Raw genomic sequence first — 12,550 nt, 5'->3', positions numbered from 1 at the left:
TTAGCACCCCAGACTTGAATTTCTCAGGGGAGGGGGTCAGCGATAACCCCCTGCTTCTTAGCGAGTTATAGTTTGGAAGACCCTCTGTCCCAACCGCCGTCTTCAGCACTCCGCCATCATCCCAGACCCGTTTCCGGAGTTATTTTCAGGGGAATTCCGGTGACCGGGTGGCGAGGGTGGAGCAGGCATCTGCCGCCCACTGGCCTGGGACGAGCCTGAGGAGATCCCGCCTGTCGATGATTCCGGTGGCAGGATCAAGGCAGGCCCTGGGTTGGTTGGTGGGCCCGTGTTGCCCGCCGCACTCAAGTGTAGTGGAGGATTCAGGCCGGAGGGCGACTCTCCAAAGGCTGTCAGCTGCCCAATGTCGGGAGTGGAGGGTGCACACGAGGCTCTCTGCAGTGAGGTGCAAGGCTCACTCGCACCCGAGCCCCTCACCCCCTTTGGGGTCTCCTGAAATCTAGCACATCATAATTGAAGGTTCTTTTATTTTTTTCTGCCTCTGTCAATAGTTCAAGCGGTGTCCTATAGGCTCCCCCCCAAACACTCCTGACTCCCTCCCTTCCCATCACCCTCCTTTCCCCTCTCTCCCTACCATCCTCCTTTCTTTCCCTTCTGTTGGTACAGAGGCGAGGGTATCTGGTCTCTCCAGAGCAAAGTTTAGTGCTTGTACCATTTGCTTATTGTACAACTGTGTTGTGAACTGTTTTAATAATCAGAGTATCCTACGCCTCCTCCCCGTACATTGGTACTGAGGGGAGGGTACCCAGTTTCTCCAACACAAATTTAGTGGTTGCACCGTTTGGCTCTGTATATATTTTTCACTGTTTTAATAAAAAGATATGGCCAATCCACCTAACCTGCACACCTTTCAGTTGTGTGGGTGAAACCCACGCAGACATGGGGAGAATGTGCAAACACCACACGGTCAGTGACCCAGGGCCGGGATTCAAACGCGGGAGCTTTGTTTATTTTAAATGGAATGGTACCAGATCTGACCAGCACAAGGAAACATGACTTTCCAGCAAGGAGCAAGCCCCAAAACAGTTGAACATCAACACTGCAACATCAGCTCTCACCAAACCTAGTGGTTTTGGGCCAATGCAAAAGTGAGGGTTGGTATAAAGCCACAACACTGTGCCTAGAGCCCAACCAGCACACTTCCATTGCAAAACATTTCATTTTAAACTTTCCAGGTGCCATACTACTGTGTCAAATATTGTATCTCCAAACACATTTCCTGTACATTGTTGTAGGGCAGCATGATGGGGCAGTGGTTAACAGTGCTGCCTCACAGCACTGAGGACCCAGGTTCATTCACAGCCCCGGGTCACTGTCCGTGCGGAGTTTGCATATTATCCCCGTGTCTGCATGGGTCTCACCCACACAACCCAAAAGATGTGCAGGGTAGGTGGATTGACCAAACTAAAATTGCCCCTTAATTGGAATCAACTAAAACAAAAATATATACATATCATTTTAGAATTAAGGTAGCAAAAAACAATAATAGTTAAATGTTGCTCAAGTCTGCAGTCAAGGAATTTCAGGTAGCAACTAGCCCTGCCACCAAAATCTTTTCACAGCTGCCACAATGGCAGCAGCTCCTTTCGGTGTTAACTCATCCTGTGAAGTTATGCCACAAGTTTAAGACCATGACCAACAGCCAGTCAGTCATTCAGTTTATGATATCAGTTAACAGCTCAGTGAGATAAGTATTTACATAGTGAGAAGATAAAAGCTTTTCAGTAATTTTATGAATTGGTCTTCTTGGGACATTCAACAATTTCAAATAAACAAATCAGTACTGTTGAATCGAGTAACGCACATTAGTTTTGTGATGCAAATGCTGACAGGGGTTGCCAGATGGGGGAGACATACTGTATGTACATCATCTCACCAGCTGCTTGGTTCACCCATCCTTTTATCTTCGGTACTCTTTTCACACAAATCCCAACTCTTGCAGACAGATTCAGGCTCTCAAGTTTGCACAGCTTCAACTGAAGTAGCAAAGGTCATTCCTTGTTGTCACTATTGGAAAGGTTTCTATTTCAAACGTGCTTTGTAACAATGAAAACATGTTTCGTTGGGCCCTACACAACCATGTCCTGATGATGTTCCTACTGCAGGAATCATTCATTTTGCATGAAAGATACACCTTCCCAGTCAGAATGCTTCCATGGCTAATGTCTACCGCAAAGACTGTTGCAGCCTATTCTGAGAATCAAACACTGTACAACTTACTAGAGTCAGGCATTCAGTGTATTTGCCTATGGGTGGGGCAAGCTTGGGGGAAGTCACTTCCTCCTCGTCCTCCAAATTCCTACATGCTTACAAACGATACAAGTACATATTGTATCCGAGATAAATTGTTAAAGTAAATCAGTTGGGAGATTGTTAAATGCCAAAAACATTTGTTATACAAAATAATTTTAAGAAGGAACAAGTCCTTCAACATGTTGCCTCCTAAATGTGTTTATATTCCCTGTAACTAAGTTTTAACCTTTTCAGTCGGGTTTCTATCCTTGCCATGGTATACACAGCCCTAACCAAAGTCAACAGTGACCACCCTATAGTTCAACCAAGATGCACTATCCTTCATTCTTCTCAACCAGTTAACAGCCCTTGACATGGCCAATACTCCAGACTGTTCTTAACCTTGGGTGTCCTATTTGACCCCAAACTTAAAATTACATGTTCTATCCATCAAGTCACACATTTCTGCACCTGCTGCAGCCCAAGTGCTGCTGAAACTTTACTCTTACCTACAGACTTGACTATTCTAATGATCTGCTGGCTGGCCTCATCTTCTACCAATCAAACTGGAGCTCATCCAAGCCTGTATCTTAACTCAGATCAAGTTGCATTCTGTTCACCCAAGATGTGCTCACTGACACTCTCCCGAGCCACCAAACGCCTTGATCGTAAAATTCTCATCTGTTTTCCACCCCATGTCATCAAATAAAGAAAAAAGTAAAGATTTATAAAAACTCAAGTATGAACCATTTGATCGAGCAGTACCTTTCAGAATGAAATAAAGACAGAAAATGCTGGTTAAGCACAGCAGGCCTGGCAGCATGTGCAGAGAGGGAAACACGGTTAACGTTTCAAGTCCATTGATAAGCACAGCAGGCGTGCAGAGAGGGAAACACGGTTAACGTTTCAAGTCCATTGACCCTTCTACAGAACAGCGGAGTTTATCCAGCATTTTTTATTTTTATTTCAGATTTCCAGCATCTGTAGTATTTTCAGAATGACAAAGCTGTATTGAAACAATCCAACAGCAATAAAAGCATTCAGTCACAATCTAGTTCTCAGGTGTCACTAAAGTTTTTAATATCATATTGAACTTTACAGTTTTGCTGGAAATATTCCAAGGATGTGTTTTTATCTGTAATGTAAGATTACCTTAAAATGCACTTTACAAGTTTCCATAACTCCATTTGTAGGAATAAGAACAGTCTTGGGCAATCAGTTTACATACTACAGGAATGCACACATGTAGCACCCATTTGGACACCATACATTTCCAAAGGTTTTTCCTATACTCTTCAGTTTACAAGCCTGCACTTTGAATCCAGGGAGACCCATCAATCAACTAGAATTTGGCAAACAAAGGACCTTCTTTGGTGATTAACAAGCTGCTGTTAAAAAGGAAAATAAACATCTTCAAAGAGACAAAGGGGAGCTTGCCAGTTCGTCTTTTAAAAAAAAAACACGTTTGGTTAAAATCAGGAAGCCTGCCGAGCTTTAAAGCGAGCTTGGAATTTACAAGATTGGAAGGTGATGGAGTGTGTATACTTTGGAGGATGATATCACAGTCCAAACTGGTGCATGGTATATATCCCTATGGAACGCTATTCTCGGGGCCAGGTTTGCCCAATTATGTCTGTCCCTGAGAGTTTGAATGTAAACTGATGCTAAGAAAAATGCATTTAAAAAGACAGAAATGAGAACTCCACCTTTCTGAATTTGTCCAAACACTAACAACATACCTTACATGGGACTGGAACACAACTACTTGCTTTCATGAATGCTTGATCCATCCATGACAGCGTGGCATCTCAGTAACACAGTGATGCACTGCTTCAATACGTCAAGATGTGGAGATGCCGGCGTTGGACTGGGGTGAGCACAGTAAGAAGTCTTACAACACCAGGTTAAAGTCCAACAGGTTTGTTTCAAACACGAGCTTTCGGAGCACGGCTCCTTCTTCAGGTGAATGGAAAGGCTTGTTCCAGAAATGTTTATATAGACACAGTCAGAGATGCCCCGGAATGCGAGCACCTGCAGGCAATCAAATCATCAAAGATGCAGAGAGAGAGGTAACTCCAGGTTAAAGAGGTGTGAATTGTCCCAAGCCAGTTCAGTCGGTAGGCCTCTGCAAGTCCAGGCTTGTTGGTGGGGGCCGAATGTAATGCGACATGAATCCCAGATCCCGGTTGAGTCCGCATTCATGCGTGCGGAACTTAGCTATAATCTAAGGTTAGCTATAATCTATTGCTAAGGCAATACGTCAAGGCAAAGTGCAGCAGAATTAGGAGTTAGCACCTCAAGACTGGGCAACACGGTAGCATAGTGGTTAGCACAATCGCTTCACAGCTCCAGGGTCCCAGGTTCGAGTCCCAGCTTGAGTCACAGTCTGTGCGTAGTCTGCACTCTCGCCCAGTGTGCGTGTGGGTTTCCTCCGCGTGCTCAGGTTTCCTCCCACAGTCCAAAGATGTGCAGGTTAGGTGGATTGGCCATGATAAATTGCCCTTAGTGTCCAAAGTTGCCCTTAGTGATGGGTGGGGTTACTGGGTTATGGATATAGGGTGGAGATGTGGGCCTGGGTAGAGTGCTCTTTCCAAGAGCCGGTGCAGACTCAATGGGCTGAATGGCCTCCTTCTGTACTGTAAATTCTATGAAATTTATGACTGCAGTTTCAAGGAATGTGCTTAGCAGTTTCAACTGCAAGCTTCACCACCATATTCAAGCCAGGTGACTGACACTTCTCTCAGGGAGCACAGACGCCTACTGGCAAGTTTAAGTCTCAGGCAGGGAGACTATCTTTGGTGCTCTTCGAAAACAAGCCTCAAGAAGATTCAACCAACACCAAGAATTTATACATAAACAGTAGATTTCTCATGTCCTTGCAAAGTTCCTTGCGCTCAGCATCAGAATTTACAGTGCAGGGAGCTATTCAGTCCATCAGGACTGCGCCAGCCCTTGGAAAGAGCACTCTATCCCCGGGTGGAAGTATGTGGCTGGATGTCTTGTGTCACAAGGTAAAAGGAAAAGTCTAAAAGGCAAATTCCCAACAAACGGTTATATCAAACACAAAATTACATTGAAGTAATCAATGGGAGCTATAAAGACAACGTGTTTCAGTTCTTTCTAACCTAGTGCACCGAGTTTCCTGGTTGTGTGATTGACCATTTCCTTGCTAAATTAGTTCAGTCTCACTGACATTATCCCCTCTCCAGTTGGAGCTGGGGACAGCTCGCCCCCCCGGATCTCCTGTGATACAAAAGGACAGCAACTTTTCTCTCTCCCCGTACCATCCAACACATTACGCTCTGACCTACATTGAAACGATGGCCGTCATTCAGCTCAGGTGCAGGCAGTGTGCACAAAATCAGAAGATGAAAAGCACCACGACTCCGTTATCATCATCGCACACTCTAATCGCACACTCTAATAGATGGTTCATTAATAAATCATACACTAAACGTTTTCATTTCACAGGCAGCAAGACTAACGCAATAGCTTAATAAACTGCACTGAATGAATGATCCTTAACCATGTAAACTGGGAGGCTGTAGATCTGATTGGACCTCTTTGGCGAGCATGAAAGACACCAAGTTGCGTCGAATGCATTTTCTAAAAAGGAGTGCATTTCAGTTTAGTATTTACACCGATACCCAATTTAAAACCCAGCCCAGTCACCACCATGGGACCGGCCCAGGGACCATTGATCCACACACAGGGTTCCTGAACAGCAATCCCTTATCTCGCAAAAACCCACACCGGGACTTAAATATTGGACGGTGAGTAAGGATGACCCGTCCTGCGCCGCTCTCCTACCTGCTCCGCTCCATAGCTGCTGGCGATCTGGCAGAAATCCTCCAGCCGGATCAGTCCTTCCCCGGCCACATCAAACATGTCGAACACCACCCGCAGCCTGTCGCACTCCCCCGACTCAAACCCCAGGCTCCCGGCCCCCTCCGGCCCCGGGCTCCCGCCCCCCTCCGGCCCCGGGGGCTGTAGCTCCAGCCCCGGGCTCCCGACCCCCTCCGGCCCCGGGGCAGGCTCCATGAGCGACTGCTGGCGGCTCCCCGTTCACGGGGAGTCGATCCGCTTCATCCCCGTCCCCTTTCTCCCAGCTTCTCTCACTCCGGCCCCCGGTATTTCGGACTCCCTCTCCCGGGCTCCCTCACTCTATCCCCGGCCGCTCGGCGCCGCCATGACTTGGATCAGCAGCGATGACGTTATCACCCTTCCATCGCGCCCGCGCCGCCCTGGAGACGCTACATAGCAACCACCCGGATGCCGGCACCTCAGCACCCCCCTCACCCTCCCAACCCCAACTGAGCATGTCCAGCTGCCGGCACCCAACCCCCTAACTGAGCATGCCCGGCTGCCGGCACCTCAACCCCTAACTGAGCATGCCCGGCTGCCGGCACCTCAACCCCCAACTGAGCATGCCCGGCTGCCGGCACCTCAACCCCTAACTGAGCATGCCCGGCAGCAGCACGTGTATGGGTGTTATTCCTGTCTTCAAAACAGACCCCCTGCCCATCCCTAGATCATTCCTTACCCGAATCTCCAGGTGCATTACCGACAGCGGAATATGGGAAGAGATGAGGATTAGTTCAACTTTTGACACCGGGCCTGGAGACCTGCTACCTCCAGACAACCAATATCCCCACAACACATGGGCTCTCGGAGGGCTGAGGATTTCAAGGGCCCAATCAGCCAGATCTCCATTTCAAACTGAAGCTGCTGACCAGACTAATAACGGTGCGAATTCTGCTGACTGGGCAAATTCAGCTCCCTCTAAAGTCTCTGTACAGCGGTCCTGCCACTTGCTGCATGTGTTGAAGGATTCGTCATCCTGGATCTTGGGGCCGAAAAATGGAATAAACGGCATAAAAATGTGGTTGAATATTCACCTTAAAATGTGCCATAGTACCGCGGAGAGTGTGATGTGCCGGTCAGAAACAGCTATCGGATATAAACTGCCGCTCCTGATCTTATTGGTTAAATGCTGACCGACAGGTAACCGTTCCTCTCATTGGTTTAGTAAGAAGTCTTACAACACCAAAAGTCCAACAGGTTTGATTCAAACACAGCTGCGCTCCGAAAGCTAGTGTTTGAAACAAACCTGTTGGACTTTAACCTGGTGTTGTAAGACTTCTTACTGTGCTCACTCCAGTCCAACGCCGGCATCTCCACCTCATTGGTTTAGTGAGGGAGAGACGCGGTCCACCCCCTCCGAGGGCCCAGCTTTCCCTCTCGATTGGTGGAGAGAGAAACATTTCAAGAGGTCCTTCTTCTTAGGCAGACCCCCGGTGTAGAGGATGGCTAACATTGAGTGCCCAATGCAGCTCCCAAAGTCTTTGCCACCAGTGGGGCAGGCAGTGGTTGAAGGAACACTTGGATGGGGTGCCCGGGTTGCCACGTGTTCCTTTGTCTCATTGTGGCACGGTGGCACAGTGGTTAGCACTGCTGCCTCACCGCGCCAGGGACCCGGGTTTAATTCTGGCCTCGGGTGACTGTCTGTACAGTTTGCACTTTCTCCCCATGTCTGCGTGGGCTTCCTCTGGGTGCTCCAGTTTCCTCCCCCAGTGCAAAGATGTGCAGGTTAGGTGGATTGGTCATGCTAAATTGACCCTTACTGTCCAAAAAAGGTTGTGTGGGGATGCTGGGTTACGGGGATAGGGTGGAGGCATGGGCTAAGGTTGGGTGCTCTTTTCAAGGACCGGTGCAGTTTTGATGGGCCGAATGGCCTCCTTCTGCACTGTAAATTCTATGAAACCCGAAGTGTACAGCTCTTTCCTGGATGGTTTTCCTCCACTTTGGGCGGTCTTGGGCCAGGTGTCAGTGGGGATGTTGTATTTTTTCAAGGAGGCTTTCAGGGTGTCCTTGAAGTGTTTCCTCTGCCTTCCTGGGGCTCACTTGCCATGTCAAAGCGGCAAGTAGAGTACTTGTTTCGGGAGTCTCGTGCCAGGCATGCAAATGATGTGGCCCGCCAGGAGAGCTGATTGAGCACGGTAAATGTTTCAATCCTGGGGATATCGGCCTGAGCGAGAACACTGACGTTGGTGCACATATCCTGCTACTGGATTTGCAGGATCTTGTGGTGGCAGTGCTAGTGGTATTCCTCCAGGGTTTTGAGATGCCTGCTGTATATAGTCCATGTCTCTGAGCCATATAAGAGGGTGGGTGTCATTACTACTCTGTAGACTCTGAGCTGGGTGCCAGGTCTCCGGTCCGGGTTTTCAAACCCTCTCTTTCTCCAGGCAAACAGATACTGTGCTGGCAAACTGAAAGTGATGTTGAATCTCATTGTTGATGTCTGCCCTTGTTGACAGTAGGTTCCCAAGGAATGAAAAGTGGTCCATGTTGTCCAAGGCTTCATCGTGGATTTTGATAACCGGTGGCAGTGTTATGCAATGAGGGCAGGTTGGTTGAGGACCTTTGTCTTCATAGATCATCATAGAATTTACAATGCAGAAGGAGGCCATTCGGCCCATCGAGTCTCCACTGGCTCTTGGAAAGAGCACCCTAACCAAGCCCACACCCCCATCCTATCTCCATAACCCAGTAATCCCACCTAATACTAAGGGCAATTTAACATGGCCAATCCACCTAACCTGCACATCTTTGGACTGTGGGAGGAAACCGGAGCACCCGGAGGAAACTCACGCACACACGGGGAGAACGTGCAGACTGCGCACAGAAAGTGACCCAAGCCGGGAATCGAACCTGGGATCCTGGAGCTGTGAAGCAATTGTGCTAACCACTATGCAACCATGCTGCCCGGATGTTTAGTGTACATGCTCTCATACATCTCAGTGAAGGTGTTGATGATGGCTTGGAGCGCGGCCTCCGAGTCTGCACAGGCGGAAGCATTGTCTGCAATGGGACAACCTTGGATCTGGCCCGCAAGTGGCGGATGCCATGTACAAAGATTGGTGCAGTTCCCTGCATTTCTTATGTTGTTGCTGTGTGGTGAGGATCATGTCTGTTGTGCCCCTTGGTGAGCGGAATCTGCAATGGACCTCTGGGAGGAGTTCGTCAGGCAGAGGGAGAAGACAATTAAGGAGGATTATTGCAATGACCTTCTCTGTGGCCAACAGAAGGGAAATTCCTCTGCGATTACTGCAGCCGGATATGTCGCCATTCTTGAAAATGGTCACAATTACGGCATCTCTGAGATCTCCTGGCATGTTATCCTCACGGGTGATACGCACCTCCGTTTCAGGAGGTCCATGACCTGAACCGTTAATTCTATTACTCTCTCCACAGAATCTGCCAGACCTGCTGAGTATTTCATGTTTTTAATTCAGATTTCCAGTGTTCAGAGATTTGCTTTATTTCCCTCTCATAGTTTTTTTGAGGAGGATCTCTCTTCTTTCATGGGTTTGATTAGGCTGGGAGAGATGTTGTTCTTCCCTTTCATTGGCTGGGCTGGAGAAATCACACTCGCCCCTCTTCCGTTTGTTGGTTGAAATAAAGGGTATATTTCACTTTCACCAGCTGTGTTCCTTTCAGTGGTTGAGTTGGAAGAGCTATACTGGCAGCAGCCCTTTCCCGACCGGGAGTGGGATAACACAAATTTCTCTGGAAGCTATGGTTTGAAAAAGCTTCCTGTCATTGACAGGGCCGAGTAGGCTGGAAGAAATGTTTTGATGATCTCAGTTGTCATTGATTTTGAGTTTTGGTTATGTTCACTAGTTCCGCAATGATAGTCTTCATTGACTTAACTTGTGAGAGTGAGACTCCCATTTCTCATTATATTGTCTCCTCCTTTCATAACAATTGAGTCCTTTTGGTCCTCATCTACCATTCCGTTTGCTTTGGTCTGTCCTGCAGTCCAGGTTTTTTGTGAAGTTTTTTTCCCCAGAACACTCTTCTTAAGCCTTCGATCATCCCGTTATGTTTTCACCAGACACTTGCCCTGCAACTGAAGATGCAACACCTGTCCATTAGCTTCTTATTATGAGGTTCCAAACTTTTTTCTTGTAAGATAGGTTTCCGTATTCCCTCCAATCTGATGACAAAGTACTCTTATATGAGGCAGACCAAAAATAGGTGAGGTGAGCACTTTGCTGAATGTTAATGGTTTATCCGCAATCATGGTCCTGAACCTGCTATAGATCACCACTTCATTCTTCCTCCTTATTTCAAATTTACCACCCTAGACTTCTCCAACCAGGATTCAGAAACCTAGAGTGGAATTCTCCGATTTTGAGGCTAAGGGCGGTGGTGGGTGGCTCCGGCGGCACCTGTCCCGCTGTCCGTGCCAGATTCAGTACTTAGAACTTCATACTTATGCACAGGCAAGTTCCCCTCTGACTCTCCATCAGCTGATTCGTCTGCCCGCCCTCAGCTAGCGGGTTCAAGGTTCCTGGCGCCATACTTAAATACCAGTCCAGCACATTCATATCACTCTCTCCACCTCACCTGTCTCCACCAGATCCTCCAACATATCCAGAACCCAGATATAAAAGGCCTGCAGCCTCAGGAGGCAGAACTGGCTTTCAGCACCAAGACCCTGGAGACCATTATTCGGCGGGTATGGGCCTACCAGCATGTCCTTCATAAAATTTCATAGAATTTACAGTGCAGAAGGAGGCTATTCGGCCCATCAAAACTGCACTGGTCCTTGTGCAGAACGTGCTTTCAATGGTCGCACACCAACTGCACATTGATGGAATCGAAGCTCTTGTGACTGATGAACCTCAAAGGCTGTTGCCAGGGAGCTCGCATAGCCACATGGATTCAATCTATTATTCCCTGCACCCTTGGGAACCCAGAGATAGCTGCAAAGCCCGTGAACCTCTGAGCCAGGTCTTGCAACATTTGCATGTGGACTACTTCAGTGCTGAACATTGTGCAATCATCAGGAAACATCCATACATCTGACCTTATGTTGGAAGGAAGGTCATTGATGAAACAGCCTCATTAATCATTGGGCCTCAGGCATTACCCTGAGGAAATCCTTCAGTGATGTCCCATGACTGAGATGACTGACCTCCAACAACCATCTTCCTTTGTGATGGTATGACTCCAATCAGTGGAACAGTGCTGCCTTAATGTCAAAGGCAGTCACTCTCACCTCACCTCTGGAGTTCAACTCTTTTGTCCCTGTTTGAACAAAGACTAATGAGGTCAGGAGCTGAGTGACCCTGACAGAATTCCCGACTGGGTTACTGTCTGTGTGGAGTCTGCACGTCCTCCCCGTGTGTGCGTGGGTTTCCTCCGGGTGCTCCGGTTTCCTCCCACAGTCCAAAGATGTGCGGGTTAGGTGGATTGGCCATGCTAAATTGCCCGTAGTGTAAGGTTAATGGGGGGATTGTTGGGTTACGGGTATACGGGTTACGTGGGTTTAAGTAGGGTGATCATTGCTCGGCACAACATCGAGGGCCGAAGGGCCTGTTCTGTGCTGTACTGTTCTATGTTCTGTGTTCTAACCCAAACTGAGCATCAATGAGCAGGTTATTCCCAAGTAAGTGCCTCTTGATAGCACTGTTGATAACCCCTTCCATCACTTTACTGATGATTGAGAATAGACTGATAGGGTGGTAAGTAGCTGGGTGGATTTGTCCTGCTTTTTGAGTACAGGACATACCTGGAATATTTTCCACATTGCTGGGTAAATGCCAATTTTGTAGCTGTACTGGCACAGCTTGGCTAGTGGCACGGCAAATCCTGGAGCACCAGTCTTCAGTACTATTGCCAGAATATTGTCAGGGCCTACAGCCTTTGCAGTATCCAGTGCCTTCAGCCATTTCTTGATGTAATGTGGGGTGAATCAAATTGGCTGAAGACTGGCATCTATGATGCTGAGGACTTCTCGAGACCGAGATGGATTATCCATTTGGGACTTCTAGTTGAAGATTATTGCAAATTCTTCAGCCTTGTCTTTTGCACGGATGTGCTGGGCTCCTCCATCATTGAGGATGGGGATATTTTTGAAGCCTCCTCCTCCAGTGAGTTGTTTAATTGTCCACCACTATTCACGATTGTCTATCACTTGCTGCTTAAGTTATTGACATGCAAGGACCCCTGTGATGTAGCTTCACCAAGTTGACGTCTAATTTTTTGGTATGCCTGGTGCTGGTCCTGGCATGCCCCCCTACATTCTTCATTGAACCAGGGTTGATCCCCTCGTGGTCATGGGATATGAGGTTACAAATTGTGGCTGAGTACAATTCTGCTGCTGCTGATGGTCCACAGTGCCTCATGGAGGCTTAGTCTTGAATAGTTAGATATGTTGTGAATCTATCCCATTTAGCACGATGGTGGTGCCACACAGCACAATCCTCAATGTGAAGATGTGACTTAA

General features: G+C 47.9%; 1 protein-coding gene across 1 annotated transcript in view; it reads right to left on the bottom strand.

The window, feature by feature from the left end:
• The window catches only part of rab11fip3 (RAB11 family interacting protein 3 (class II)), a 129,513-nt gene extending 122,991 nt beyond the window's left edge, over nt 1-6,522 (bottom strand). The window contains exon 1 of the mRNA XM_038819587.1: nt 6,061-6,522. Within this exon, the coding sequence (XP_038675515.1) occupies nt 6,061-6,291 (231 nt within the window). The 5' untranslated portion in view covers nt 6,292-6,522. The remainder of the gene's footprint in view (nt 1-6,060) is intronic.
• Nucleotides 6,523-12,550: the final 6,028 nt, after the last annotated feature.

This window comes from Scyliorhinus canicula, chromosome 15 (genome assembly GCF_902713615.1).
Source record: "Scyliorhinus canicula chromosome 15, sScyCan1.1, whole genome shotgun sequence".
NCBI lineage: Eukaryota > Metazoa > Chordata > Chondrichthyes > Carcharhiniformes > Scyliorhinidae > Scyliorhinus > Scyliorhinus canicula.
This window is presented reverse-complemented; position numbering and strand designations above follow the sequence as displayed.